This window comes from Penicillium paradoxum (genome assembly GCF_028828445.1).
Source record: "Penicillium paradoxum strain IBT 22861 chromosome Unknown utg000003l_segment0_segment0, whole genome shotgun sequence".
In the NCBI taxonomy this organism is placed as follows: Eukaryota; Fungi; Ascomycota; class Eurotiomycetes; order Eurotiales; family Aspergillaceae; genus Penicillium; species Penicillium paradoxum.
Genome location: NW_026643181.1, coordinates 1,892,264 through 1,918,959, shown reverse-complemented (window position 1 = coordinate 1,918,959; position 26,696 = coordinate 1,892,264). Strand labels below are relative to the sequence as shown.

At 51.1% G+C, this 26,696-nt stretch overlaps 13 protein-coding genes across 13 annotated transcripts; 8 read left to right on the top strand and 5 right to left on the bottom strand.

The window, feature by feature from the left end:
* Positions 1–195: 195 nt before the first annotated feature.
* On the bottom strand, positions 196–1,167 carry N7457_002632 (uncharacterized protein; the record flags this gene model as incomplete). Its single annotated transcript, XM_057173678.1, has 1 exon — positions 196–1,167. The coding sequence occupies one exon, from the start codon at positions 1,165–1,167 to the stop codon at positions 196–198; it is 972 nt and encodes a 323-aa protein (XP_057033829.1).
* Positions 1,168–2,292: 1,125 nt separating this feature from the next.
* Positions 2,293–4,097, top strand: N7457_002631 (deoxyribodipyrimidine photo-lyase PHR1; the record flags this gene model as incomplete). Its single annotated transcript, XM_057173677.1, has 2 exons — positions 2,293–3,500; positions 3,557–4,097. The coding sequence occupies 2 exons, from the start codon at positions 2,293–2,295 to the stop codon at positions 4,095–4,097; spliced, it is 1,749 nt and encodes a 582-aa protein (XP_057033828.1).
* Positions 4,098–4,297: 200 nt separating this feature from the next.
* Positions 4,298–6,861, top strand: N7457_002630 (uncharacterized protein; the record flags this gene model as incomplete). Its single annotated transcript, XM_057173676.1, has 2 exons — positions 4,298–5,538; positions 5,592–6,861. The coding sequence occupies 2 exons, from the start codon at positions 4,298–4,300 to the stop codon at positions 6,859–6,861; spliced, it is 2,511 nt and encodes an 836-aa protein (XP_057033827.1).
* A 966-nt stretch (positions 6,862–7,827) lies between these two features.
* On the top strand, positions 7,828–8,751 carry N7457_002629 (uncharacterized protein; the record flags this gene model as incomplete). Its single annotated transcript, XM_057173675.1, has 2 exons — positions 7,828–8,067; positions 8,218–8,751. The coding sequence occupies 2 exons, from the start codon at positions 7,828–7,830 to the stop codon at positions 8,749–8,751; spliced, it is 774 nt and encodes a 257-aa protein (XP_057033826.1).
* Positions 8,752–9,726: 975 nt separating this feature from the next.
* N7457_002628 (non-ribosomal peptide synthetase) lies at positions 9,727–12,186 on the bottom strand (the record flags this gene model as incomplete). Its single annotated transcript, XM_057173674.1, has 1 exon — positions 9,727–12,186. The coding sequence occupies one exon, from the start codon at positions 12,184–12,186 to the stop codon at positions 9,727–9,729; it is 2,460 nt and encodes an 819-aa protein (XP_057033825.1).
* A 748-nt stretch (positions 12,187–12,934) lies between these two features.
* Positions 12,935–13,891, bottom strand: N7457_002627 (putative short-chain dehydrogenase/reductase family protein; the record flags this gene model as incomplete). Its single annotated transcript, XM_057173673.1, has 1 exon — positions 12,935–13,891. One exon carries the CDS (start codon positions 13,889–13,891, stop codon positions 12,935–12,937), a length of 957 nt encoding a protein of 318 aa, XP_057033824.1.
* Positions 13,892–14,350: 459 nt separating this feature from the next.
* Positions 14,351–15,325, bottom strand: N7457_002626 (UbiA family prenyltransferase; the record flags this gene model as incomplete). Its single annotated transcript, XM_057173672.1, has 1 exon — positions 14,351–15,325. The coding sequence occupies one exon, from the start codon at positions 15,323–15,325 to the stop codon at positions 14,351–14,353; it is 975 nt and encodes a 324-aa protein (XP_057033823.1).
* A 934-nt stretch (positions 15,326–16,259) lies between these two features.
* On the top strand, positions 16,260–18,366 carry N7457_002625 (cytochrome P450; the record flags this gene model as incomplete). Its single annotated transcript, XM_057173671.1, has 7 exons — positions 16,260–16,426; positions 16,488–16,797; positions 16,847–16,968; positions 17,016–17,299; positions 17,356–17,457; positions 17,567–17,732; positions 18,114–18,366. 7 exons carry the CDS (start codon positions 16,260–16,262, stop codon positions 18,364–18,366), a joined length of 1,404 nt encoding a protein of 467 aa, XP_057033822.1.
* A 986-nt stretch (positions 18,367–19,352) lies between these two features.
* N7457_002624 (uncharacterized protein) lies at positions 19,353–19,717 on the top strand (the record flags this gene model as incomplete). The annotated part of the gene is made up of 2 exons (XM_057173670.1): positions 19,353–19,505; positions 19,556–19,717. 2 exons carry the CDS (start codon positions 19,353–19,355, stop codon positions 19,715–19,717), a joined length of 315 nt encoding a protein of 104 aa, XP_057033821.1.
* Positions 19,718–19,798: 81 nt separating this feature from the next.
* Positions 19,799–20,676, top strand: N7457_002623 (uncharacterized protein; the record flags this gene model as incomplete). Its single annotated transcript, XM_057173669.1, has 2 exons — positions 19,799–20,154; positions 20,208–20,676. 2 exons carry the CDS (start codon positions 19,799–19,801, stop codon positions 20,674–20,676), a joined length of 825 nt encoding a protein of 274 aa, XP_057033820.1.
* A 480-nt stretch (positions 20,677–21,156) lies between these two features.
* Positions 21,157–22,060, top strand: N7457_002622 (alpha/beta hydrolase; the record flags this gene model as incomplete). The annotated part of the gene is made up of 2 exons (XM_057173668.1): positions 21,157–21,642; positions 21,701–22,060. 2 exons carry the CDS (start codon positions 21,157–21,159, stop codon positions 22,058–22,060), a joined length of 846 nt encoding a protein of 281 aa, XP_057033819.1.
* A 280-nt stretch (positions 22,061–22,340) lies between these two features.
* On the top strand, positions 22,341–23,375 carry N7457_002621 (aldo/keto reductase family protein; the record flags this gene model as incomplete). Its single annotated transcript, XM_057173667.1, has 2 exons — positions 22,341–22,631; positions 22,689–23,375. 2 exons carry the CDS (start codon positions 22,341–22,343, stop codon positions 23,373–23,375), a joined length of 978 nt encoding a protein of 325 aa, XP_057033818.1.
* Positions 23,376–23,628: 253 nt separating this feature from the next.
* Positions 23,629–25,475, bottom strand: N7457_002620 (uncharacterized protein; the record flags this gene model as incomplete). The annotated part of the gene is made up of 3 exons (XM_057173666.1): positions 23,629–23,929; positions 23,983–24,259; positions 24,311–25,475. 3 exons carry the CDS (start codon positions 25,473–25,475, stop codon positions 23,629–23,631), a joined length of 1,743 nt encoding a protein of 580 aa, XP_057033817.1.
* Positions 25,476–26,696: the final 1,221 nt, after the last annotated feature.

Here is a 26,696-nt window from a genome sequence, read left to right as displayed (position 1 = left end):
GTTGCATATTTGCGAGAAGAATTAATTTGCTCATATTAATGATCCTTTTTAGAAATGCTATGTCACAACAAGCTGTAGAAATATATAGGCTATGTATATGTTGCGCTCCAAGTGGACTTTTGTTAAGACGCATCAACAACAAAAAAAAAAGAAACAGAAATCTCCCTGCACTGAGGTCGGCACTGAGGTAGAATGTCATGGATTTGCCAAAGTACCCGAGGATGTCGATGCAGGGTGGCTTGATATCCCACCATCCCACAACCATGACGGACCATATTGCCGATAGCTAGGCCGTCGCGACTCCAGATCCCCAGGCGTACACCTATCCGAAGGGAACGAAACGATCTCATTGATTTCCCGCGCACTAGAGCGCAGATCCTGACTGTCATAGCCACTACGGGCAATCGCGACCAATTTGCCGAGAATCGCATATTCAAGCTTCAGCTTGATACTGTATGCAACAGGTTTGAACAGCACCTGCACGGCATAATAGCCGACATATTCAATGATAACAACAGAGACATCCAACACAAGAATCAGGATATTGATAAGCAACAACTGGTTGAGTATTCCATGCGGACGACCCTCAGGTCTAAGCCGAAGCAGCTTAACAGTCTCCCAGACATAGATACCAGAGATGATCAATTCCTGGACACAGAAGCCGACAACCTGAATACGTTCCATAATACTGTATCCGCGCGCCCAGAAACTCTCTGGCCGCGCAACGGTGCCGTATAACATGACCGTCGTGGGGATGTGTAATAGCACCGCATCGACGCAGATCATCCACAGCACGCCGCGAAGGACTTTTCGGCTCTGCAGCACGAGGTGCAGACGTGACCATAGCACGAAGGACTGGCCGGTTACTATGCCGCACCAGCTTAGGATGATGAGCGTCACGCATAGCCAGGGTGTCACGCCGGTTGGGAAGAAGAGGAGGATGAATCCCAGGCAGTATGGCACGATGCAGGCGGAGGAGATGAGCAGGCTCCAGAAGTAATTGCCATTCCAGCGTCTGAAGGAGAAGAGGCACAGGATGATCAGTTCGATGGAGTTGTACCAGGCCAGAGCAGCGAAGGCGGCAAAAATCCCGGTGCGGACTGCATCGGACCCGCCATAGTCGTGGATTAGCGACGTTGCAACGCTGGTGGCGGTATCGGTGGCCATTGGCGATGGGGGGACATCGCTGGTTGTCCTCTGTTAGAAGTAGGTGGGAAACGAAGGGGGGATACTCCGTAGTAAGAAGGGGGTTAAAGAGAGAGAGAGCTATTATAAATAAACCAAACTATAACTTTATTGACTTCTTCATGGTGGTTAGTGGCGCGCCGAAGGAGAAGCCTAGACGTCCAGGATACTACCTTAGCGGCGAATGGGCTCGGGCGAAGAAGATGCGCCGCCGTTTTAATGCATGACAGCTGCTCTGGGTTTGTGGGGAGCAGAGTGAAAGCAGACTGGACGAGGCTCCGATGTGAGATGAGCGCGCCATGGATCGACCGAACCTTGTGGGGGATCTGGCGCTATTGAGTCGCAATTTCAGGTTCGGAGTTTCCTGGTGAAAGGGATAGATTCGGTGTTATTCTCCCCTGACTTGGTTTATACCTGTCTCACGGTAGAGACGTTGGCGCCTTATTCAATTTTGAAGCTGTAGCCCAACTCCATTTTGGCTGCGTTATTGTCGATCCCCCTTGCTTTCGGGTCCGGGTAGCTCAGGATGCTGATGTGTAGATTGGGAACCATTTGCCCATAGAAGATAAGTATGACAAGCTCCGAACAAAGTCCGGGCCGACCTCAAAGTGGTTGAAGGTCGACGACGACTTGAGGCCAGAGGTAGAGAGGAGTTCATTCATGTCCTATGCGTGATTGGTCAGTTGCTGGTGGAGAGATTCGATATTGCCCTAAAAGGTTCATCAGGGGCAAGAAAGGCAGCCTTCAGCAGTAGATCAAGAAAGAAACCAACAAACAGTCTGGTATGTACAGAGATGTACAGCAAGGAAAACCGACGTTGGAGGAAGTACGGAGTAATAAGTATAAGTATCCGTACATAGTAAGTTGTGGTCAATCCACAGGATCGCGATCGCGGCCAGATCGGGTCCTGACGTCATCCGATCTGAAGTCGATCTTGAACTCGATCTCTGGATCGATGACATTATGTGCATTCTTTTTCTAGCCCCTGTCGTGCTTCTTTCTAGCTTCTGAGTGATGCAAAAGCTGTTCCTTCGCTATTCCCGATCATTTCCGCGTGCATTTCCCTTGGGTCCATTGAGAGTGCAGCTCTGTCGCAATCTAGGAACCATGCCGCCAAAGAGAAAAGCTCCCGAACCGGAGGTTGAAGACACCAAAGTCGCGCATGCGAGCAAAAAGGGCCGTCCCGACCTGCGCCAGCCGCACCCGAATGCGACGCAAACCGAGGACTTTGGAATCGTCCTACGCGAATTCTACCCGCCAGAGATGAGTAACGAGCGATGTCAAGCATATACCAACGGAGAGCTGGAACGTCCCATTGAAACGTTGCAAAAGGCCTGCCAAGAGACCGCGGACAAGCGCCGGGAAATCGGCGTGGGTAGTGCGGTAGTTCATTGGTTCAAGAGCGATCTTCGGCTTCATGATAATAGAGCCCTGTACGCGGCCTACGAATGTGCGAAGGAGAACCAACTTCCGTTGATTTGTCTGTATATCGTCTCCCCCGAGGACTGGACGGCACATTCGACCAGTCCAGCTCGTGTGGACTTCACCTTGCGCACTTTGCGACGACTGCAACACGATCTGGGAGAGCTGGATATTCCCTTGCACATGGAAACGCAGGAGAAACGAAAAGCGATTCCTAAGCGCATTGTAGAACTCTGCCAGCAGTGGGGTGCGAAAACCCTATACGCCAATATTGAGTACGAGGTGGATGAGCTGCGACGAGAGGCTAAGCTGGTGCGATTGTGCGCGGACAGCGATATCAGTTTTTCTCCCACTCATGATAATTGTGTGGTCACTCCTGGAGCTCTCGCTACTCAGCAAGGCAAACAATATGCCGTTTACACTCCGTGGTATCGGACTTGGCTGGCGTTCTTGAAAGAGAACCCGGATTACCTTGAGGTGTCCGAGGAACCTGGATCCAACCCGGGCGATGCGCGCAAACAATTGAAGGACCTATTTGATTGCGAGATACCTGCCGCACCGAAAACCCACACATTGTCAGACGATGAGAAAAAGCGCTTTGAGGAGCTCTACCCAGCTGGCGAACACGAAGCTCTCCAGCGACTGGAGAGGTTCTTGGAGGAAAAGGGTAAAAAGTATGAGGAAATGCGCAGTATGTTGCCTGGACAGCACACTTCCATGCTGAGTCCATACTTTGCATGTGGAGCACTCAGCGCCAGAACTGCCGTTGTGACAGCGAAGAGAATAAACAAAGGCCATATCGATCGATATGATCCTGGGTACATGACCTGGATCAGCGAGGTGGCCTGGCGTGACTTCTACAAGCACGTACTGACCAATTGGCCATTTATCTGGTGAGTCTTTATCTTCCGATACAGACGAGTTTTCTCTCTAACTTAAATATCTTTAGTATGAACAAGTGCTTTAAACCCGAACATACCAATATCGAATGGGAATACGATGCGGACCTCTTCCAAGCCTGGTGCGACGGAAAGACAGGATTCCCGATCGTCGACGCAGCAATGCGTCAGATGCGACATTGCGCGTGGATGCATAACCGCACGCGCATGGTCGTCTCATCGTTCCTGACCAAGGACTTGATGCTGGACTGGCGTCGTGGGGAGCGATACTTTATGGAGAACTTGATTGATGGCGATTTCGCATCCAACCACGGTGGCTGGGGATTCGGATCCAGCACTGGAGTTGATCCACAGCCCTATTTCCGGATCTTCAATCCCCTGCGCCAGAGTGAGCGATTCGACCCGGAGGGAGAGTATATTCGCCGCTGGGTACCCGAGCTGCGCGATGTGTCAGGCAAAGCGATTCACGAACCCTATGCGAGGGGAGCGGCGGCCATCGCGCAAAAGAACGGGTATCCCAAGCCTATAGTTGACCATTCAAAGAGCCGGGACAGGGCGCTAGAACGGTTTAAGAGTGTACTTAAAGGCTAGGTGGGCGTAATTTATAATTAGAGAGTCAATGGACGTTTTTTGATCAGCTGAGATTCCCCTTTTGAAGTTGGAGAAGCCGAATCGTCGCCAAGTCCTCTGCGGGTGAGATATTAGTGCCTTTTCCCCGCAACTTTTTTTTCTCGCAGACTTCTTCGGGTTTCTTCTACATGTCCCCTAGAGCTCGCCAATGACGCCCAGAAATGGAATCCCACGGGGATCAACCGTCTCCAGCCCCCGACCCAGCCGAGCTTGAGCTACCGAACGGCAAGCGACGATGGCGCCGCAACCAAGTCGCCTGCGACTCATGCCACACTCGCCGAGTCCGATGCGACCGCGCTTTTCCCTGCTCGAGATGTTTGCGCGGTGACATCAATTGCGAATTTACGCGCGAGAAACGGAAACGAGGACGGATTGCGAGACCGAAGGCTACGAATACGAATGCCAATGCTACGAACGAGACACCGCGGGACGGTGCCGAGGGGCAACAGGCCAGCGGGGAGCTCAAACGAGGGCCACAGTTGCAGCAGGTGCTATCACCAGTTGACAACAGCTCTCCTTCCTCAGGATTTCAGCAGCAATCGCCAGCAACAAATGAGATCAGCGCTCTATCGGCGCCCAGTGTCGATGACCGTCGCTCTGTGGGAGGTGGATCACATCCCCAACGGGCAGGGCCTGAGACGAACATTACGGAAGAATGGCTTTCAGCAGCACATCTCTTGCCAGATTCGTACGAACTGTTGGGAGGCAACGGTGGCAGCGACGGGCCTCTGCCACGGTTGATGGACATTTGGAATCCAGTTGATCTGGGCTCCCGACCGGCACAGCCTCCGCCGATGATGTCCACGCCGGGGAACAACGTCCCAAGGCAGAGACAGCCCTCGATTTCTCGGGTGCCATTGAAGTATCCTGTCTTGAACCCTGTGATGCCCTATCTCGAGTCGAACCTCCCGCGTCGCCTGGTGTGCGATCTGCTGGAGCTTTACTTTACCAGTGCTTTCTCGACCCATATGCACCCTGTATGCCATCTTATCCATTGCTATGTCCTACGCAAGACTTCTTTCCTAAGCACCGACCGGCCCCGACCGACTAGCCCGGCTTTGCTGGCAAGTATGCTCTGGGTGGCTGCTGTTGATGACCGGGCGTTCTCGTTGTCCATATCACCATTACAACGCCGGAAGATATGCCAATTCCTCTGTGCATTGATTATCCGCTTACTACGACCTTTGATCCATGTCTCATTCCAGGACAAGAATTCATCGCCCGCAGAGCAAGCTACAACAGCTCAGGACTTTGCTACCGGTACAGCCCACCACCCTTTCGAGGGAGCAGGCGATGATAAAGGACTGGTTGGTCCTGCGGGCTCTTTGGACGATGTAATAACTTACATTCATGTTGCATCTATTATCTCGTCAAGTGAGCAGAAGGCTGCTAGTATGAGATGGTTCGTTATACCCCTATTCTTATTCCCGGTCTACCCCACTAACTCCCCACTAGGTGGCATGCGGCTTTCACACTAGCCCGAGAACTTAAATTAAATCAGGAGATGGAAATTACACCCAATCTCGACAGCCTGACCGACGGTTCAAGCCCGTCGGTCGGTTATGGTCTGGGTGGGTGGCCCGGTTCCCCTGGCGGGCTGGGCTTCGACTACTCGAATCCCTTGCGGTCGAGCTTGAATTGCGTATGTGACCAGAACCATGACTTGCACAGCGGGCCCATTACCGAAGAACACCGTGAGGAGCGGCGCCGAACTTGGTGGCTGTTGTACATAATGGACCGCCATCTGGCATTATGTTACAACCGTCCCCTAGCTCTCCTGGATGCAGAGAGTGAGGACCTGTTGCTTCCGCTGGATGAAAGCTCATGGCAGTCAGGTCTCATTCACAGCAACAGCCCTCGCCCAGACGGTCCTCAATGTCCACGGTCGGGGGACCAGAACAAGCGTCGCACCTTCCCCAACTTCATTTGCCACGATCATTCCATCCTTGGCTTCTTTCTACCACTCATGACGATCACGGGAGAGTTGATCGACCTGAACCAGGCACGAAACCACCCTACGCTTGGTATCCGGCTTCGGGGGAAAGAAGCATGGGACGTTCATGTGTCGGAAGTGCTGCGGCAGCTGGAAATATATAAAGCCAGTCTCACCACCTTTGCGGCTGCGACGGCGGCAGATCCAGAAGCCTCATTATCTAGCGCCTACTCCAACAAATCAGCCCACTCTCTCGATCCCCATTTGTCCCAGGCCTATTCCTGGCACACTCAAACCGTGATTGCCTACTCATCGTACCTCACCCACGTCCTTCACATCCTGCTCGTTGGAAAATGGGATCCCGTCTCGCTGATCGAAGACAAAGACTTCTGGACCTCTTCTCCAGCCTTTGCATCGACCATCTCCCACGCACTAGAAGCCGCCGATTCGGTGCAACAAATCCTCCGTTTCGACCCCGATATTAGTTTCATGCCCTACTTCTTCGGTATTCAGCTCCTTCAGGGCAGTTTTCTCCTTTTGCTTATTGTAGAACGTCTGCAAAAAGAAGCCGGCGAAGGCATCCTCAATGCCTGCGAAACTATGATTCGAGCTACCGAATCTTGCGTTGTTACCTTGAATACAGAGTACCAGCGCAGTTTCCGGCAAGTGATGCGATCTGCCGTTGCCCAGGCTCGGGGTCGCCCGGTAAACCCGAGCGAGATTCGGCACCGTCGGAAAGCGGTTCTTGCGCTTTATCGGTGGACACGGAAGGGGACCGGCTTGGCCCTCTAACCTCTCGCAAGCAGGTTCCACTGGGATCTTCTTCTGTTCCTGTCGATCCCTGCGCGCGAGAGCGCTAGACTCCGTAGGTTACTGCGGGTCTACAGAGCTAAGGAACATATTCACACTAGATTTTTGACGTCGTGGGGCTCACTGCGTTCTACTTTGATCCGATATCTCCGTATATAGGTCTGGAGGGGCGTTTTAGGGCATAGGCGTTTCGGTCGATCAAAGGTTCTTCGTTATCCCTGGACATAACATTCACGAGCCGGATAATTTTTGAAAGCACAAACTTACTGTTCGGGTCATCTCGGTTCATTCTTCTGTTGTTTGTTGTCTGAGGGCTAACGCGACGCGTATGCTTCAGACCTCCAACATAAGGCCCATATAACTGTAAATAAAGCCTGCCGCATGATGCCATACTCTACGATCCATATCACTTTCCGTTCCTCTTTCAGCCAAGGCAGCTCTCTTCCGCCCTCAAGCCTCTTGAATTTACCCGATCCTCCACGGCGGGGTCCAAGTCGACTCAAATCACCCGAGCAAATTGGCCGATTGGACGACGATCCGTCTGGCCGCTAGGGTATCAACTGTAAACCCCGGGGAGGCACTCGGTTAATTGCAAGACACTAGATTCAGCGATCATGCGGTCTTGGCTTGGTTTCTGTTTCTTGCCGACCTGTCAACCCGTTGGAGCTCTTCATGTCCGAGCTTCCTACCAGCTTCTCCGCAACTCTGCAGCTGCGTGGGTTGATTGTAGTTGTGTTTTTTTACTCCATTTTTCTGTTTAAATAACCCCAGCATGGCCCCGTTTTTGCGGGGAATCACCCTTGCCTTTTTGTTTCTTGCGCTGGCAGCAAGATCACGTTCCCGATATATACATCTTGCAAGTTGAAAGGCTTCACTTTGTGTTTGGCTTACTGTACTCCTGTCAAGAGCTTATGAACAGCCCTGCTACGAACCCACCCCATTGTCGCCATGACTGAGTCCTCATTCCCTTTCCACATTGCCTCATGGCCTATGGAGAACCTCGATTTTCATATGGGACCAAGCGACGAACTCGGTCCATACCCATTCATCGCCAGCGACTTTCCCTTGACCACCGACGAGGGACTGGATCCTTTCTGGACAGCAGAGCAGCTGAATTGGGTGAATACATACCCGACCAAGGCAGCCGCAACACAGCCATACCCCCAGTCATGGTATGATTTCGGTCTAGTGAGACAAGATTGCGGGGCAATGGGTATAGACTCCAGGTAAATTCTACCCGCAGATCCCATGGACGAAATATCCCGAGAGAGGGGAAGAAAGAGCCCGAAAATAGTCGAGGCTTGTCAGAATCAAGAGAGTCGACTAACATCTGTTCAGCCAATCAACCCCCTTGCAAAACGCCGAAACCCCCCGATTCGTGGCCACACAGATTTCAAACTCGCGAGTCAAAGAGCCCTGTTTATGACCCCTTCTCCGAACGCCCTTCCCTTCCCGGGATCACCTATTTCAGATCCCTATGCTTCCCCAGAACCAAGTCATGCTTCCTCCATAGGCTGGCCCGGGGAAGAGCGTGATGATGCACAGTATACGCCTTTCCATTCTGAACCGTCAAAAACAAATATTCAACCACAAGCCCGGAATAACGGCATAAATTCCCCACACCGCGAATGTTCAACAACCAACGAGGAGTGTTTCACACCACTCGAGATGCCGGATGGCAGTACTCGCCTGACAACAAATTGGCTACCCGTCGACTGTGACGCGGGGTTTACAATTGGTTCTCCTATCGCCCACGAACAAGATGTCGCGGCGTTTCGTTCTGCCATGATGATTGATCAGAATTCTACATTGAAAGATATGCAGCACGCGTTCTTCCCATCCGATCCGGCGGCTTGGTCTTATGATCGATGAAAGGAGAGCAGTGACTTTCCGCCGTGCGATCAAAAAAGAAAAAAATCACCAATCATCGTCGTGGCTCCATTGCATCATTGACCATACCGCTGCAGACCTGATAAACGAGGAACATCCGAGAATTCGCACTGTGCTGTCTATTTACGGAGTCGTGATGCTAGCAATGTGGGTGTGAATTCCACGCCATCTAGCACATGTTCTTCGAGCCACTCCAGGGAGTCAATTGGCACCTTTGGCGCGAATCCCTTATGCGGATATTTGAACCATCGAAGTGCAGAATAAATCAAAAACTCGGTACCTCTGATATTTCACTAGGAATGGGCAATGGCGCTTTCCGACACGAACAGAAAGCGTACGCCGGTGCGTTAACCAAATCATGCAAGGAGCATAGTTGAAGTTGCGATGAATGTCATGAGAATGAAGCTAGTCCGGGAAATTATACATAATGGATACTAATATATTGAATGAATGTCTCATGATCGAAAGGAACAAAACTCGATTGCAGTTAAAAAGGGTGGAATGATAAGCCGATGCTTCGGCTAAGACATTTGACTGGTGAGAGTTATAGGTTAGTCCTCGCGGCGTCTATGAGCCTTCCATGAGGCCCCCGGGCAACCTCGAGGACCGTCCACCTAAAAGGTAAGGCCACCACGCGGCAGTGCAAGCAAGACAAAACAAAACGTAAAGAAAGCCATCCCATGAAGGCCACAGAGTGGTCGCAGTTTGAGTCTCTATAGGATCCACAACTAGTTGGCCGTTGAAAATGTCCATAAGGCATGGGGGTAGGAGGGGTTTGCGAGATCACAGTCTACCGAATCCGGCACGTCCCATCTCCATCGCTGCCTCCATGTTACAATGGTGCATATGATTAGATAGATTTACCCTACACCCTCTGCACGATGATCCAAAACGTATCCAAGAAACGATGAGTTGCGATTTGAGCATATAATTCCTGTATCCGACAGCACCACAGCCCTAATCCCAAACCAACCACACGGTGATATCCGCCAGCTCCTCCCGATGCGCCAGATAATACGCCTGACCCAACATGTGAAGCTTACGGCGATCGGTCTTTTTAGACCTCGTCCGTGGAACTCGGTCGATCAGGAGATACAAACTAGGCACGTAGTACTTTGGCAATGTCTCACGAACAGCGTCGCTCAGGGACTGGGTAAGTGCATGCACCGCGTGCCGATCGCTGATGGGACGAAACTCCATTTCTTCAATCGGACCGCTGTCTGTGTTCATAGGATTGCTCGCCAGATATATATAGACGCCGAGGATGGGGTCGCCGTGGCCGTCGACGGCGCCTAGAATGTCAACCACAGCGACGTCGCCTGTCGATAGGTTACGACGAAGGACGTATTCCACTTGGTCGGCTTCGACACGGGTTCCGTCGAGCTTGAGCATGCTGTCTTTGCGGCCCATGAGTTCGATAGTTCCGTCATGATTGTACCGACCTAGGTCCCCGGAGCGGTAGAGGCGGTGGTTTGGTCTGTTGGTGTGGAGCTCGGACATCCAGCTTGGTGGAGCGGCGAGGAAGTTTTCAGATTTGCCGGAAACATGATCGAGATAACCCTGAGAGATATGGGGACCTTCGATGACCAGTTCACCTATCGCCCCGACGGGCATGAGCTGGTTGGAGTCATCTGGGTTGACAATCCAAATTGCCCCGGTAGCTGGACGACCGACCACTGAACCGCGGCCCATTTGTAAATTGCGGTTGTACGCGCAGAAAGAAGCTACTTCTCCCATACCGTATTGATTCACGACTTGCACGCGGTTGAGCCATATGGCTAAGACCGCGTCTGAGACTGGCTCTCCGCCAATGCACATCATCTTCAGGGTGGGGATGCGTTCTGGGTCGAGATCGATAGCTATAGAGGGTGTGCTGAACATCATATTTGCCTCAAGGTCATTCAAATCATCCATGAGAGCGTCCATGGTGAGGGATACTGTGGGGACACAGCAGCAACCACCGGCGATGAGAGGTGTAAGGAAGTCATTGTTGCTGATATCGAAAGCATAGGCATCGAATTGGAACATCCGACTATGCGGTCCCATATCCATGACTCGGATGTAATCTGTCAATGCAGAGGCGTAGCTGCGATGCTCTTGCACTATGCCCTTTGGTTTTCCCGTACTGCCCGATGTGAATAGCACAACACAAGGATCGGTGGGTGTGACAGTGGAACACGGGACTGAAGTCACCAATGGCAAACTAAGTACAGAAGCTTCGCTGACCTCGAACAATGTCTCGACCCGACCGGCGAACTTCTCCCTGTAGCCAGCTGAAGTGAGCATGATTTTCATATTCGTGCGCTCGAGAACAGATGCCAGGTATGGCGGTGGGTCACTGCCGTCGACACAAATGTATGCACCACCAGCCATGAGAATGGCTAGCCGGGCTACGACAGCCCAAGTGGATTTGTAGAACGCGCAGGCCACAAAAACTTTCGGTCCGACACCATGTGCAACTAGCCAATGTGCTAGTCTAAGAGTCAATTCCTCCAGTTGCCGGTATGTGAGATCGCCATCCCAGGAGCGAACGGCGGGAGCGTCGGGGGTTGTTATGGCATGCTGTAAGCACAGCTCATGCAGAAGCCTATCCTGGGCGGGTGCAAGAGTCCCGGTGAATTGGGCTATCTGGTCACGGTCTTGGGCCGCGCATAAATCAAGTCTACCGATTGGTTGTGTAGGCCCCTCCAGTGATGACAGAGCTTGATTGAAACTATGCAACAGGCTTGTGGCTAATGGCAGCCCGATTCCAGTATCGCCAACGTCCAATTGAGCATTTAGTCTGTCATCTGCAGTATGCTGTATGGAAAGACGTAGACCTGTGAAGGCCGAGTCTAATTTCCATGGCTCACTAGTTGACAGGCCACAGCATACACGGCATTGACCCTCGCATGGAGTCTGAGTTGGCAAAGTACGCGGTGCCGGTTGTCGCTGGTAACGGATTGTAAGGTTGAAGCCGGGAGCTTCACTATCCACATTGGCGTGGTTATTTGGTTGGAGGGTGATGTCGCCTAGCGGTTGCAATGCCTCGATGATTTGACTGAATAGATCTTTGACAAGGTCCTGGGGATCCGTGTGGATTTGGACGGTCGGACTCGAACTGCCGTTCGCTGCTTCGCCAATGTAACAACAACCATTGGAATAATCCTGGCTGATGTATAAGGTCGTGGAGCAGAGAAAAGCCCTAATCGTGATGATCCATGCCAATTGCAGTAGTCGCTGGATATGGATATCCGGATGTTCGTCTTGCTTTGACGCGGCGGGATCGAGGGCATCGACGAGATGTAGGAGCCGCCAAGGACGATCTCTCAGTGCAAGCTTGACTCCATGTGTAGGGATCACACTGGGTGCTTCCTTCGTAGATGCAATGCTGAATTGAGGATCCTCATTAGTGGGTTCTAACAAAACAGGAGCCATGGTGGGCGATTCGGACAAGTGTAGAAAATCTGGCAAAGGATCTGACGGCCAAATAAACCCAGTCGAGTATGACGGGCTCTCTGGCTTAATGTACGATGAGCTAGGGTCCCACGGCCATTATGAACACACCGCTTGGCATGAGGAATGGCTTTGTTGAACCAAGCGAGGCATCAATGAAAACGCCCTTATTGACCCCACAACTCGCTATTGGGTAAATCACTGCAGTGATTCAGGGCGAGATTGCCGCTCGTAATATGCACAGCTCCATCACGTCTCGCTGATCCAGTTCTCGGGGTTCTTCTAAAAGAACTGACTACATTTAGAAATGGCCCGGGGGCTGGCTGCGCGCGAGAGGTAACAGCGCGGGCAAGTGGTGCCGGGGGTTCGCGACGGTCTGCGGATAGAAGTAACTGCCAGGGATTAAACGCATCATGGATCTGAGACCGGAGTACGGTGTGCGGTGTACTTGGACGTGGGTATGGTGAAAAAAGGACGCTTCTCAACACGGGCTTCCGACCAATGGAGTATTCGAGATCGGCGCTGATCTGCATAGTTTGCTGACAGCCGACGCTAAAGAACCAGCTTTGAAGATGTACGACATGATCGACCAGTCAGCACTGGTGAGTAGTGGAGGTCAGAGTGGGACTTGAAGGGAAGCGTGGGAAAGCGTGGGAAAGCGTGTTGGGATTTATTTGCATGTGATTTGTTGACCTAATATACATGGACTTGTCTAGCCGGAGACCTCTCTTCAAACATTCTGCATGATTCCAGGATGAACACCCTCGAGGATCGTGGAGAGCTCAGCCCAGAGCTTCTCACGCGCTTGGCGCCCCTCTTCACTGCGCACAAAAGATGAGGATGCAGTATTCTCCACATGTCCATCGGTCATATATGCACCGTGGCTTTCAACTCCAGCCGTAGCCCCAGCCACTAGTGTTCGAGATCCAACCTCTGTAGATCGCGCGAGGCCTAGCTTGAGTAGCCTCAGTGGTATGCTTCCTTCCCGCCCGAGCTGTGAGTGGCAGAGACCAGGGTTCAACATGTTGATGATCACATCAGAACCACGCAGTCGGCTCGCTAGTTCCCGTACTAGCAGCACCTCGAGTAGCTTGGAGAGTTGATATCGCTCGTTCATTTTGGCCTTTTCCGGATTGCTGAGGACTTTCATTGGTTGGTCTTCGATCCATTCTGGAAAGCCCACCCATGCGTGTACCTCACTGACAACGAAGCTGAGGCGGGGCGTGCGAGATGGGTCTGTTTGCCGTGTAGCTTTCAGAGTTGGCAGCAGAAGAAGGCCGAGGAAAAGACTATTGATGACGTTGACAGTTATGGATTGCTCATAGCCCTCGGCGGTGTTAAACTTCGCTGTGGCGATTCCAGCGTTGAGGATCACTGCATCGAGCCTGGGGAGCTGCGAAATGCGCCCGGCAAAAGCGATCACGGATTCATAGGACGCTAGATCCACTTTCCAGACTTCACACACGCTGGAGCGACCGGTTGACCGTTCGATGTCCTCCTTGGCCTCCTCTCCTGCCGCCACATTCCGCACTCCGAGAATCACTCGCGACGCACCTAGTCGCGTGATGTGTCGTGCAGCTTCTAACCCTAGACCGACATTGGCGCCGGTGACTAGGACTGTCTGGCCAGCAAAGGACTGGGTGGGGGATGTCGGAGTGACAAACAATTGCGAGTAGAGGAATCCCATGATTGATTTTTAAATAGTTTCTTCGTGGAGAATAGAAGAAAAACAAGGCGAGGTGAGCTACAGGTATTTCCCCTCTACGCGACTTGTCTTTTATATATTCCAAATTCGGGCCAAGAAAGCCCTATCACGGACTTAAATGTCGATGAGTCGAAGTTGAAAACGCATGGTGTCATAGGGGTTAATTCCGGGCATTGCTGCTTTCGGCGCCACGTTGGTTTCATCGTGGAAATGGAGATGCGTTAAATCCGAAACAAGGCCCGAACATAACGAGGATAATGTCATAGTCGGGCGCTGTTAAGGATTGGGGGGAATCAGGAACACGGACACTGACCCTTTGGTTTGTTCAGAATCCCAATAGGCCTACACATGCAGGGACCTTGGATCTTTCTAGCAATTTCAACATGGTTCGCATTAGGCTATCCTTCGCGTTTTCTATTCACGATGTCCAATCAGGGGAACTCAGGAGAATCCCCGCATGCAGGTCCTCGAAAACAGCGGAAGCATGTAGATCACAACAATCCAACAGTTCCAAAGCTGAAAAGTCCGCTTATCTCCGCCAACATCACGAACAAATAAAGTCCGAGCCGCCACGAGCCAAGCCAATGCGGTACTGGCGATAAACCAACCCCATGGAACATCCCACAAAATAGGGCAACACAATCCCCAGAAGACCATGGGTACAAAGATGGTCCATCGTGCAGTATTATCACTCCACACCAACGGTGCCGTACAACGACCCCTGCCCGCATCGCCGGCCTGATCGGACATATCCTGCAAGTGCACCGTGGATAAGATAACTCCGATCAGGACTAGATGCCACTGACCCAGCAACCCAAATGGGCTGAGAGGCAGTGATGAGCCACCAGAAGCCACTTCCATGGCCCCTGACGTGAAACAGGTATATCCCAGTGCGTTGATGGTGTTTCGGACGAAGGGGTTCTTGTCCGCACCGCCCCAGTTGTTATACCAGACACCCAGCCATATCAAGGCAAGCGCATGTCGGAGCCCCCCAGTGAAGACCAAACTATATATCGGCGCAAGCACATAGAGCGCGACCATGAGTCGTGTCCCCGACTGGTGGGAAATCCGCCCACAAGGAAATGGTCGCCACGGTTTGTTCAAACGATCCTCGGCGACGGCCCTCTCGCCGCGTTGATTGTTTATTGCAAACGGGAGAAAGTTCATTATCAGCCATGATAAAAGTATCAAAGCTCGCCCGATTAACTCTGCCATATCGGAGACGTTGTGGGGAAACATCAAGGCTCCAGGAACGTGCAGATCGTATTTCGAGGCCGACCAAGTATTGGCGATTCCGAAAATGGTACTTGGTACGACAATGGTTTTCAAATCGCTGAAGACGAAGAGCCACATTGTGTACACGTGGTACAAGACAGACTTCAGTGCCTGTTTGGAGGATCGTAGGTCGAGGGGCATGGCTGAAGGGTATCAAGTATTGACTTTGGAGTCCTGCTGCCCGCGGCCACGAGATTGACTTGGCTGTTTATATCGAATGAGGGCAAAAGGCCTCCTTTCCAACTTGGTGCGCTGATCTGAAACGCACGACAACGGAGATCAGAATAAAAACTTGGTGTTCGGAGACTTTTTCTTGTTCTATTTTCAATGCCCAAACCCTCGATAAATAGTTGACAAGTCGTGGGGACCGCAGCTTGGCACAACACGCTGTTCAAATGGGCTGAGTACACTCCATATGCTCCGATAGCTGAGAATGACGAACCTTGTCCGACCTTTCGAAGTGGCCTTTTCCGCTGGATTGCGCTGTGAGTCTGATTATACAAAACCAGCGATCCAGGTCAGTATATGACGCGTCCTGCGTGAGGCCTACAAACCTCAATCTACCCAAATCGATGATGAAAATGCAAGTGCCACCTACCAAGATAATTGCAGTTATTCTGGGGTTACTAGCCCACAAACTTATCTTCATACACGGAGAATGGCATCTCAAAGGCCCGAAAGTGGTGGTTGTTCACATCCTTGCTTACACCCTATTATGTGCCACGAACATTTCTCTTGATTCCCAAAACCCACAAAGAAGAGTTGTTGAGATAATCTACCTGGTGACTTATTATTTCTTATCTCTGTTCACAAGCATCGCTGTATATCGCCTCTACTTTCACCGACTGAACCAGTTTCCAGGACCAAAACTAGCTGCACTAACCAAGCTCTGGCATGTGTGGAAGTGCCGTGACTCACGCGGCCATCTAGTCTTTCAAGCCTTGCACGATGAGTATGGGGAGTTTGTACGAACTGGTAAGAAAGACCCCAGCTCGAGTCGGACTCTCCAACGACCTCATTGCTCTCTTCAGGTCCTGGGGAAATCACCATCTTCCACCCGGCGGTCTATGAAGCAATGGACGGTCTCGGCAATCAGAACACTCGATCTGATTGGTACGACCTGCTTTACCCCCGAATATCTTCAATCTTTACACGCGATCGGAAATTACATCATGAGAGGCGGAAGATGTGGGAACAGGCCCTGAGCACAAAGGGTGAAAAGCAATCAATTAACCAACAGATGTATGGACTACTAACTTCTTTAACCAGCTTTGCTTCAATATCATCAACGCGTACTGCATAGGGTACGAACACTTGAATCCCTGATCTCCGCACAAGGCTCGCAGCCTGTTGTCATAAATGATCTGATGTACTTCTTCGCTTTTGATTCGATGGGCGACTTTGCCTTCAGTGAAGACTTTGGCATGATGGAGAATAAGAAATGGCATTCCTCAATAGCCAAACTGCGCTCAGCGCTCACACTCCTCGGTCCGTTCACCCCTGCTATCTGGATCCCGCGACTTGGATTCGCCTTTGTTCCCACGTGGTGGAAAGTGGGACATTGGTTTCATATGCTTGAATTCTGCGATCAGTGTATGGCCCGACGCATGAAGGTAGCCAAACCACCGACAACAGTTGTACCGACGACTGATATCTGATTAGAAAACCCTTTCCGATCGTGATATTGCATCCTGGTTCATCGAAGACCACGCTAAACACGAAACAGAACCCGCGCGCACGCAGTGGTTGAGCGGCGATACAGCAACACTCGTTGTGGCGGGTAGGTGAGTATATACCTGTACGTCATAGCGAAATCGACTGACGAATTTAGTGACACTACGGCCCCGAGCCTGACTCTGCTGTTCTACTTCCTTGCCCGGTATCCAGAACACACAGAGAAAATATTTGAAGAGATCCAAGGAGTCGATAGAGACAGTCCAGCTACTTTAGCCACGTTAGCTCATTTGAATGGAACGATAAACGAAATGATGCGGTTACTGCCAGCAGCATTGACGTTTAGTTCGCGGGTCACGCCAACAGAAGGAATAATGGTCGATGGCACATTTATTCCAGGAAACACCAAGATATGTGCACCGCGGTACACGATCGGACGACGTGAGATACCCGTCCCCTGTCGTGGTCATACTGCTAACGCGAAGTATTCCAATTAGTTGAAACGGCATACGCCTACCCGCACAAGTTCATTCCCGAGCGCTGGTATAGCAAACCTGAGCTCATCAAGGATAAACGGGCTTTTGCTCCTTTCGGGATCGGTCAGTGATAACCCTAATAGCCTTCCGTGGAGTTGGAGAGCCAGATTTATCATGATGATTACATCTGTATACCGAGGGTCATAATCCCTGATTGTATCTGTTTCAACAGGTCGGACGAGCTGTGTCGGTCGCCACCTTGCGCTTGCGCAACTCAGACTCGTTACTGCGGCATTGGTATCCCGCTATCGGATCAAATTTGCAGCTGGTGAAAACAACGGCGAAGCTGTTGAGCGAGACATGAAAGACCAGTTGACTGCGCAGCCAGGTGCTTGTCGGTTGGTATTTGAACGTCGAGGATAGCGGAGTGACATTCAATAAGCGCTTTTTTACTAGGGAAATAAGTAGTAAGAATAATTTGTTCGCCATCATTTGCATTTGTTTTCCACATCTCGCATAAATGTATCCAACTAGATCCCAGTCGTGGAAAATCCGTCATCACCGTTTCTCTTCTGGTGCAAATCCCCAGACTACGTGGATATCAAATTTCACGTAGCAACCAGATCGGATGTCCGCAAAGGCCTTCCGTTCTAGCTCGTCCAGTTGCTCCATAGTGAGCGCGCCGTTCGACCCTCTAGCCGACTGGCCCCGCGCCCAGTTAAAGATCGCAGCCATTCCATTCGCAGTTAGCAATTTGCGTGTACCTGGTGCCCGATCAGCAGCCACAATTTCGGTGTTTACACCAACCAGTCCCGCCGCGCGCATTTCCGTCGCCAATCGGTCCCAGCCGGACTCAAAGAGAGGCTTCATCGCACGCATAAACATAGCCCCCATAGCACTAGCAGTCTCGGTCGTGGAGTGCGGTCCTCTTGGAAGATGGCGAACGTTGGTGAAATCACATTCTTCCCATTGCATAGCGCCGCCTGGCTTGAGCAGCTGTACCAAATTACGGACAACTTCCGCCCACTGTGACGGTTTCAAGCCCGCCACGATCATCCGAATGTGGACGATATCATACTTGCCGTGGAGATGGGTTGGAATGGGGTTGCGGACGTCGAAGAGGTAGAGAGTCACGTTAAGAGGAAGGATGGGTGGGTAGAGTGAACTCGACATGTCGAATCCGTGGAGCACTGCATGAGGCCACTCGCGTGCGAGGTCACGCAGGAAGGCAGCAGTACCCGTGGCAACATCAGCAACACGCGCGTGGCGATGCATTTTGGATTGGACACACGGGTGCAGCATGTAGCCGATGCTTCTGTGTCAGCAGGAGTCAGTAATGTTGGATTGTGGACTGCTTTGCCACACATGGGTTGATGGGGGTGCTCACTGGGTGAGAAGATTGAATTGTTCGTCGAGTCTACCGAGCCAGTGTCAGTATTTTGCGTTTCTATTGGATGGGCTAGAGTTCTTGCCTCTGGGCTTCGGTGGGATCTCGCTGCATATTCTCCGCGTATGTATCTTCAAAATGGGCCATTTCGAACTGTGAGGGTGGAGGGGATGTGCGAAGCTGAATATCTCAGATGATAGAAACAGATAAGAATTCAATACGCAAGATCTGTTTGATTGGAAGGTGTTGAATGTCCAGATGAATCACCTGGTAGTGCCAATCGCTGCCTCAGACCACCTTAACTGCACTCAACAGGATCTTACTCCGATGTCACTCCCCAGCTGAAACTCTGCTGATCCAAGGCTTGAGGAGGGTTGAGGTCAATATTCCTAGGTTGTACAACTCAGAGCTGCAGTGTTCATGGACACCTTCCTGACAAGAACCCCGTTGCATATGCTATTCCCAGCTTAAAATCTACAAAGCAAAGTAGTTGAAATAGACGCAGCTCTACTGCTGGCACATGAATGCCATTTCTCCGTCAAAATATGAGTTCGACTTTTAAATTTCCACCAAATCACTTGTGCTAGACTGCCATATCTCCCTCCCCATTCTACCGAGCCAGCACACCATCATGATTCATATGAATCGTCGCTGTCCATTGCTGATTGTCTGGAGTTTGATATTTTTTCTCATTTCAGCAGGGGCTGTTACACTTCGCGTTATATCTACGCAAATCAGGCGTCGGGCATTGAAAAGCCACGATTATCTCGTTTTCTTCTCGCTGGTGTGTCCGACTGGCCATCAAACCCTCCAGATGTCTGACAATGATAATAGCTGTTATTGACCGGTTATGTGGTCGATATGTTGGTTGGTGAGTCTGTGAACTTGCTGACTGCCCGGCAACCATTGCTCAATCCTTGCATTAGGAGCCATCACAGCTGGCTATGGGGGGCATACGGCTACTATGGCGGTACGCAATCCAGCAGAGTTGCGTAGCGCATTGAAGGTATTTGGTTCATACCCTGAAGACTGGGTGCCTGGGGCTGACTGGCTCAGATATTCTGGGCTTCAGAATGGATGTGGGCAACGTCAACCGCCTGCTTTAGATTGGCTATTCTTCTTCTCTATATGGAGATCTTCCCAGGGAATAAAAAATTCTTCTGGTGTGCGACTGGGGTGGGAGGTCTTGTCTTCCTATATTGGGTCTCTGCAGTTTTGACTATAGCTTTGCTGTGCAGGCCGGTTGCCTACAATTGGGATCGCACCATTCCAGGGACCTGTGGAGACGTTTTGAAGATCCAGTATGCTTCTGCAGGGTTCAATATGGGCATCGACTTGGGAGTCGTGCTGCTGCCGCTTCCTATTGTCTGGGGGCTGCATATGTCGAGTCGCAAAAAGACTGGCGTCACCGCATCGTTTGCGATAGGCATTCTGTAGGTCATAGTCCAGTCCGTAGCACTTCACGATCAATTCTAACAGTCAGCAGAACAGCAGGTGTCAATCTGGGCCGTATCATCCAGACCAAGTTGTGTCCGGCCGATGACCTGATTTACTGCCTCAGAGACTCCTCCATTTTTATCATGGCGGAAATGACGGCAGGAATCCTGGTGGCTTGTGTCCCAACGTTTGGACCCCTTATATTTCACGGACGGGACGCGCCTTCGGTGCGACCACGCGAGTTACCCACAATTGGGTCAGCCCGAATGCGCCCTCGCCGTCGCGCGAAATTTGACTATCTCCTTTCTACCCTTGACCGAAGTCACAATGATGATGAGGAGAGAGGCCATGGGCCATCAAAAGAAGTGGAAACTGCGATTGCGCCCACAGAACATTTGATTGGGACTGGGGCTAATGGGAACGGAGCTCCCAGCTCCAGTGGTATTTTGGTGACGCGCGACCTTGAAGTGCAAAGTCTGAATGTCCCACCTCGAGTCTGTGAGGCATCTACATTGTAACGCGAAGGGGGTATCTTGTCTTCCTCTGTGTTCCCGCCGTTGCTGTGAGTTTCCTTTGTGCCTTTGCATTCCAAGCGGGAGATCTGCGCGGCTCCACATATTTGGCGATTGGGAACTGGGCCATTCGAGACTCTGGCTGACACCACTCTGCGCTAGGATGCTTATGCTCCGTGATGCATGTCAGATTTGTCCCACATTGGGCAGCCGAGTCCGAGCCGTTTGCATGCTCGTATGCTGCGTGTCACCATCCATACCTAGTCAGCATAGTATATATAACCAACAGAAACCGTTTCATTGGACCATGTCGTTTGTGACAAAGGGTTTCAAACAAAGAGCGACGAAATAGGATAGGCGCACACGAAGAGATATCAGTAACTCGCCAGACGGCAAATCAAGGCTATCCGACCACGTGCGGGGAACCTAGTAATTAGGGATCAGCGCGTTGTTCCTCCGATATCTCTCCCTTCTCCATACATCACCATGGCTTCCAAATCTTTTGTAGTAGTGATATGCCATGGATCCTGGCATACACCAGCGCCATACGAACCTCTAGTTGAGGCCTTGTCGGCGAAGGGTATCGAAACGTATTGTCCGCAGCGGCCAACTTGCGATCTCAGTCAACTCAATGTCGGCGATGTCAACAACCCTGATTTCAATCGCAAAGCACCACCAGGGGGATATCCACTCCCTGCAGATGATGCAGCAGAGATCGGACTGTTGCTTGATAAGTTGATTGCACAGGGGAAATCAGTCCTCCTTGCAGGACACTCTTCCGGCGGCTGGGTCGCCGCCGAGGCTGCGCAACATGCCCGACAAGCGCCGGTGCGGGCACGCAACGGGGAGATTGGTGGTGTCATCGGGATCTTTTTTATCGGGGCTTTCATCATCCCCCAGGGCCAATCTGTCCACACGTTCTTTCAGCCTCCAGATGGGAAGGTTGTGACGCCGCCGTTTATGCGTTTTTACGTGAGTTGGCAGATCAGACGCTGCACACTTGTGACAATATATTAACTGTGGCCATTAGAAACATGGGGTAGATGGCCTCGGCACCATGGTAGACCCCGAGAAATATATTTTCAACGACCTTGACGAGACGACTGCGGAAAAGTGGGCATCTACATTGACTGCAGCTCCAGTTATGAAGAGTCCACTCACTCACAACCCTTATGATGTCCTCCCGTGCGCCTATCTGGTGCTTGAGAAGGATTGCACACTGCCTAAGGAGTATCAGGAAGGAATGGCAGCGAGTCAAAGCAAGCCATTCACAATCTACCATGCCCCCTGTGGCCACTCGCCGCACCTCAGTTGGACAAATGACCTTGTGGAGAAGATTGAGGAGTTCGGGAGTTATGCTCTGGCTGAAAGTAACATTCCTGCACATTAGATCGGAAATAAAACCGATTCCATCATGCCATTCAACAAGTAGTGCAGCTGAGTTACACTTGACCACTGGAATAGTCTAGCGTTTGACATGTTTGAGACACATGAGAAAGTTGAAGTTCGAAAGGCGAACGTCGAAGGAGGCGTTGGTGAGGCTTGTGCAACGCACTTTCCACTCGAGCATTGTCAAACACTTTGCTGTCACACGCTTTGCTTTTGAACTTAGTCCCCTTCACATCTCTCCTGTTGAATTCTCTCCATCACATATCTCATCCCCTCCAACCATGGATCCCCCAAAGTACATCTTCGGCGCTCAGGGTTTTGGCGTGGCCTGGACAGAGAGCAATGTCGACAGTCTGATGAACAGTCTCAAGCAGGCTGGGATCAGTCAGTTTGATACCGCTGCTCTCTATCCAGCTACCAATCCCGGTGCATCCGAGGACCTTCTGGGTAAAGCTAAGCCACGGAATGCAATTATTGGCACAAAGGTGCTTTTCATTGGCGATGAATCGCTATCACGCGAGAATATGGGGAATTCTATCAGAGCCAGCCTGGACCGACTGAAAGTCACGAAGGTAGGTGAAATGCTCCATCATCACTGTCCAAAAAGCTAACAAATATGTTTTATTTAGATCCACACCCTTTATTCCCACGCGCCGGATCGCAAGACTCCGATTTCTCTCCAAGCCGCAAACTTCGATCACTACTACCGCCTGGGCTACTTTGAACGGCTGGGTCTATCCAACTATAGTCCCTCGGCGATCCGTACCTGGATGGAGGTTGCGGAGGAAAAGAATTTCATTCGGCCCTCTGTTTACCAGGGCCAATACAATGTCTTTTGCCGTGGCTATGAGGTAGAATTGTTTCCAGTCCTCCGTGAGTTTGGTATTGCATTTGAAGCCACTTCGCCATTGGCTGGAGGGTTTCTGACAGGAAAGCTTTCCTATTCCCCATCCCCCCAGCAGTTGCAAGGTACAAGATTCGAAGTCGGAGAGGGAAACATGCTCGGTGCTGTGTACCGGATGTGGTATGATCTGCCCGCCTACCACGAAGCGATGCGCGCCTTGGACAAGGTAGGCAAGGATCTGGGAACTACGGGTGCCCAATGCGCCCTACGCTGGCTTCTTTTCCATTGCAAGCTCAAAGACCCCGACCGGATCGTTATCGGACCAAGCACCCTCACGCAGCTCCAAGACTATGTTGACGCTCGTCAGGCTGGACCGCTTCCTGGTAATGCGGCTGCAAAAATCGATTCCCTTTGGCCCAGTCTCAAGGAGGACTCCGCTACGATCATTGAGAAGGGATGGTGGGGTCTTTAATGAGTGGCCCCCACAGTTCAAGGGTGAAGGGCTTTGCTCTCGCCAGATTTCAATGACGTTCCTTTCTAGCAGACTTTCGTGGTTGTCCAATTACTCCTAAGTGGTTGTTCTATACTTCAGGAGATTCGAGTGCCTTTTTGTGATCAGTGGAGCTCCTTCATTTCTACCCCCAGAGTCACAATGTATCCAGATACATACAGATTTAAAAAAGTTGTATCTTTTAATCATTTGGTAGCCAACACTGTAGATAGAATCATATCGAGTAGTTCTTCTGCAACCTACACAGCCGACCACCCTTACCCCTAGTCCAGGCCTCGCTGCCCACGCCCTTGAAAGCATAGAACGTATCATCGCCGTCATACTTTCTCTTAATCTCTAGGAGACGGTCGTAATTATCCCCATAGAATGCTTGCTGCCAGTTTGCTTGATTCCGATTGGCCTCATTTAAATACGCACCCCCGCCAGGTGTTAGTTCTTCTAGCGGTGGCATAAGAGTATCAGTAATGAGGTGCTGTCGGTCGCGGTTGGCACGCTGATCGGTATAATCGAATGGCCTAGATGAAGTTCAATCAGATTGCTAAAATGTTGTCTGGAATGTATGACCTACGCGCCGATGACAATATTCATTGTCGCATCTCGCCAGACTGGGTTCACACCATTATCAGGATGAACCGTTCGTGACGAGTTGACCCCAACACCAGAAATAAGGAACCCAGCGTTCCTTTCGACAACGTTGCGGAACATGGTCACTAGACCAGACAGATTATGGTCTACGACAGTTCTTGGAATCAGACGCCCACCGATAAGTTGGTCAGTTATGTTGTTGGGTTGATTCATCGTCTCATAGGCATCGTGATATGTAGGGAAGTCATTGGCGTAGTATGCTGTTCATTGTCGTCAGCGTACAGTTCAACGCTGGTGGGTTGTTTACTCACTGAATTCCACGTTTTTCTGTTCCAGAAACGCAAGAAGAGGACTGAACAGCGAATGAAATATTGCTGTACTGCCACCGGGGATGGTCGTAGGAGTCATTGACAAAGTGTTATTTGTCAACCACCAGACACTTACGCCACCAGCATCACCGACCGACGGTAGACTCGAGAGAAAGATCTCCACGGCGGCAAAGAATGTGGCTCGCGATATACCAGTGTCGGAGAATGAAAGATTCCCCGATGCCGTAGGCAATTCAGGGTACGCCCTGCTTGTCATCGAAACAACGACACCATATGTACCTCCACCTCCCCCTGCCAATGCCCAGTAGAGATCTGGATTATCTCTTGGCGAAGCAGTGACCCGCGTGCCATTTGAAAGCACCACCTCCCATTCCAGCACTTGATCAGCAGCAAGCCCGGCATAGGACGCCAGTTGACCATGACCCCCACCTTGGGAATATCCGCCTGCAAGGCCAATAGTCGGACAATTGCCACCCACAATAGCAAGTCCAGCCCTGTATGCTGCATCACTGCCTTCGAATGATTGAACGCCCGCGCCCATCCTCGCAGCTTTGCCGGAATATTCTGATGAGGAGTAGTCAACGATGGATATATTCTTCATGTGATGCATCCAGATGGCCAATGCCCCAGCCCCGGTGGATTTTCCGAAGAGATCATGTCCGGTATTGCGAATGACAAGGCGAAGGTTATGATGGGCTGCAAATTGGATGCTCTTCTGGACGTGTTCGACAGTCGTCGCGTTGACGGTGTACCGTACGTAATTCCCAAATGTACAAGGGGAATCTTTCGATGAGAAGGGATTGCAGCTCAGATTTGTGAAACTTTCAGCCATAATCGACGAAGAGCTTTCATAGTGCGTTGCCGGAAATCCCCAATCGGACTGGAGTTGCGCGCATTGTGATTGGTTGTACGGTGTGAGGGAGTTGAAGTGACAGACGCTGGCGATCGGGATGGTTGCGATCAACCTGCCGCCGACTGTTTTGTTGAAATGGGCCCATTTGCTGTCTTCAGGCCAACAGGAGTCTTCTGGCATACATCGACAGATAGGTGGGCTGGTGTCATTTGCGATTGACAGACCATAAACCACGGTGGTGATGTAGAATACAGCTAGCCATAGCCAGTTCCAGGTGGGATATGAGTTTTTCATTTTGAGACTCAATTTGATCTCACTTGAACCTCCTGAAAGGGACTTGATTTTATACGCATTCCAAAGGCATAGCCTCGATGGCACGCCGCCTGCCGAGCGCTGAAAACCATGCTCTCACGCGAACACTACGCGTAATCACCGCCTGCATCCATACGCGACATCGATATATCCCGATTGATCACCTCAGTCTTGCCCAGCATATTTAGTCGCGACTGCTACTCTGACTCAGACTTGGAAAACTTGGGCTTTGTCATGTTCAATGCAGAGAAGACATTCAATCTTAGTGTCTACCTGGTATGCGTGAGACGCCCCTGCACGCGTTGTAGGCAGCTCCCGTCAGACTTCCACGATTGAGATTTGTGTAACTGGGAACACGCAGCGAATACTGGAATACTAGTGGCAGAGGTCAAGTTTGGATGCCGAAAATAGATCGCGTCGAAGCAGTACATTGAGTATAACGGATATACAATCTCATTGTGACTTGCTGTTGCTGCAGGCGGATGAGCGTAACTTCCTTCCTACCCATCTTTCTCTGTATATAAACCCGTATTGCAGGCTCAGAGATTCTGAAAATTTGAGGAATAATTGCGTACCGACTCATTGAATATGCAGTCCCTTTCTGACTTCCTGGCGCGGCTCTTTGACAAAATCTTTCGAGGCGTGTCCGGTGGTTGATATTCTCACTATCCGGACTAGCCACTGAAAGGGCCCGGGAGGATAGCTGGGGGTGTCACAGAATGCCACCTCAGTCTGAATTTGACTGCAAGTTGGGTAATATCTTGGTGGGCTGCTGGATAAATTCCTCCGCAAGTTCGACAGGCACCCGCTGAGACTTGACCTCTGGCACGAACATAGTCCACAATTCAAAATAACGTGACCGGTCTTTTTCATCGAAAGAGTGGGCCACTCTCGACCGTCGACGTGGGCCTTTTGCAGGCGTTGCATGTGGACAATTCTCGAGGACACATCGGGACCGGCGCATGTACACCGCGAGGACTGCTCTACATGGTGGATTTGTATACGGGGGAAGCGCCACCATTGCTTATTGACATGGAAGTTATCCCGTAGAGCGGCATAAATTGAAAAACGAGCTACACCGGGCAAATGAACTCATAATCATAATCATCATATTCTCACTATCGGAATGGCTATGTATATGTACCTAGGAAGGTACTTATTAGAAGCGTGAAAGCCCGAATACCCAGGCAACAATCGGTGTCC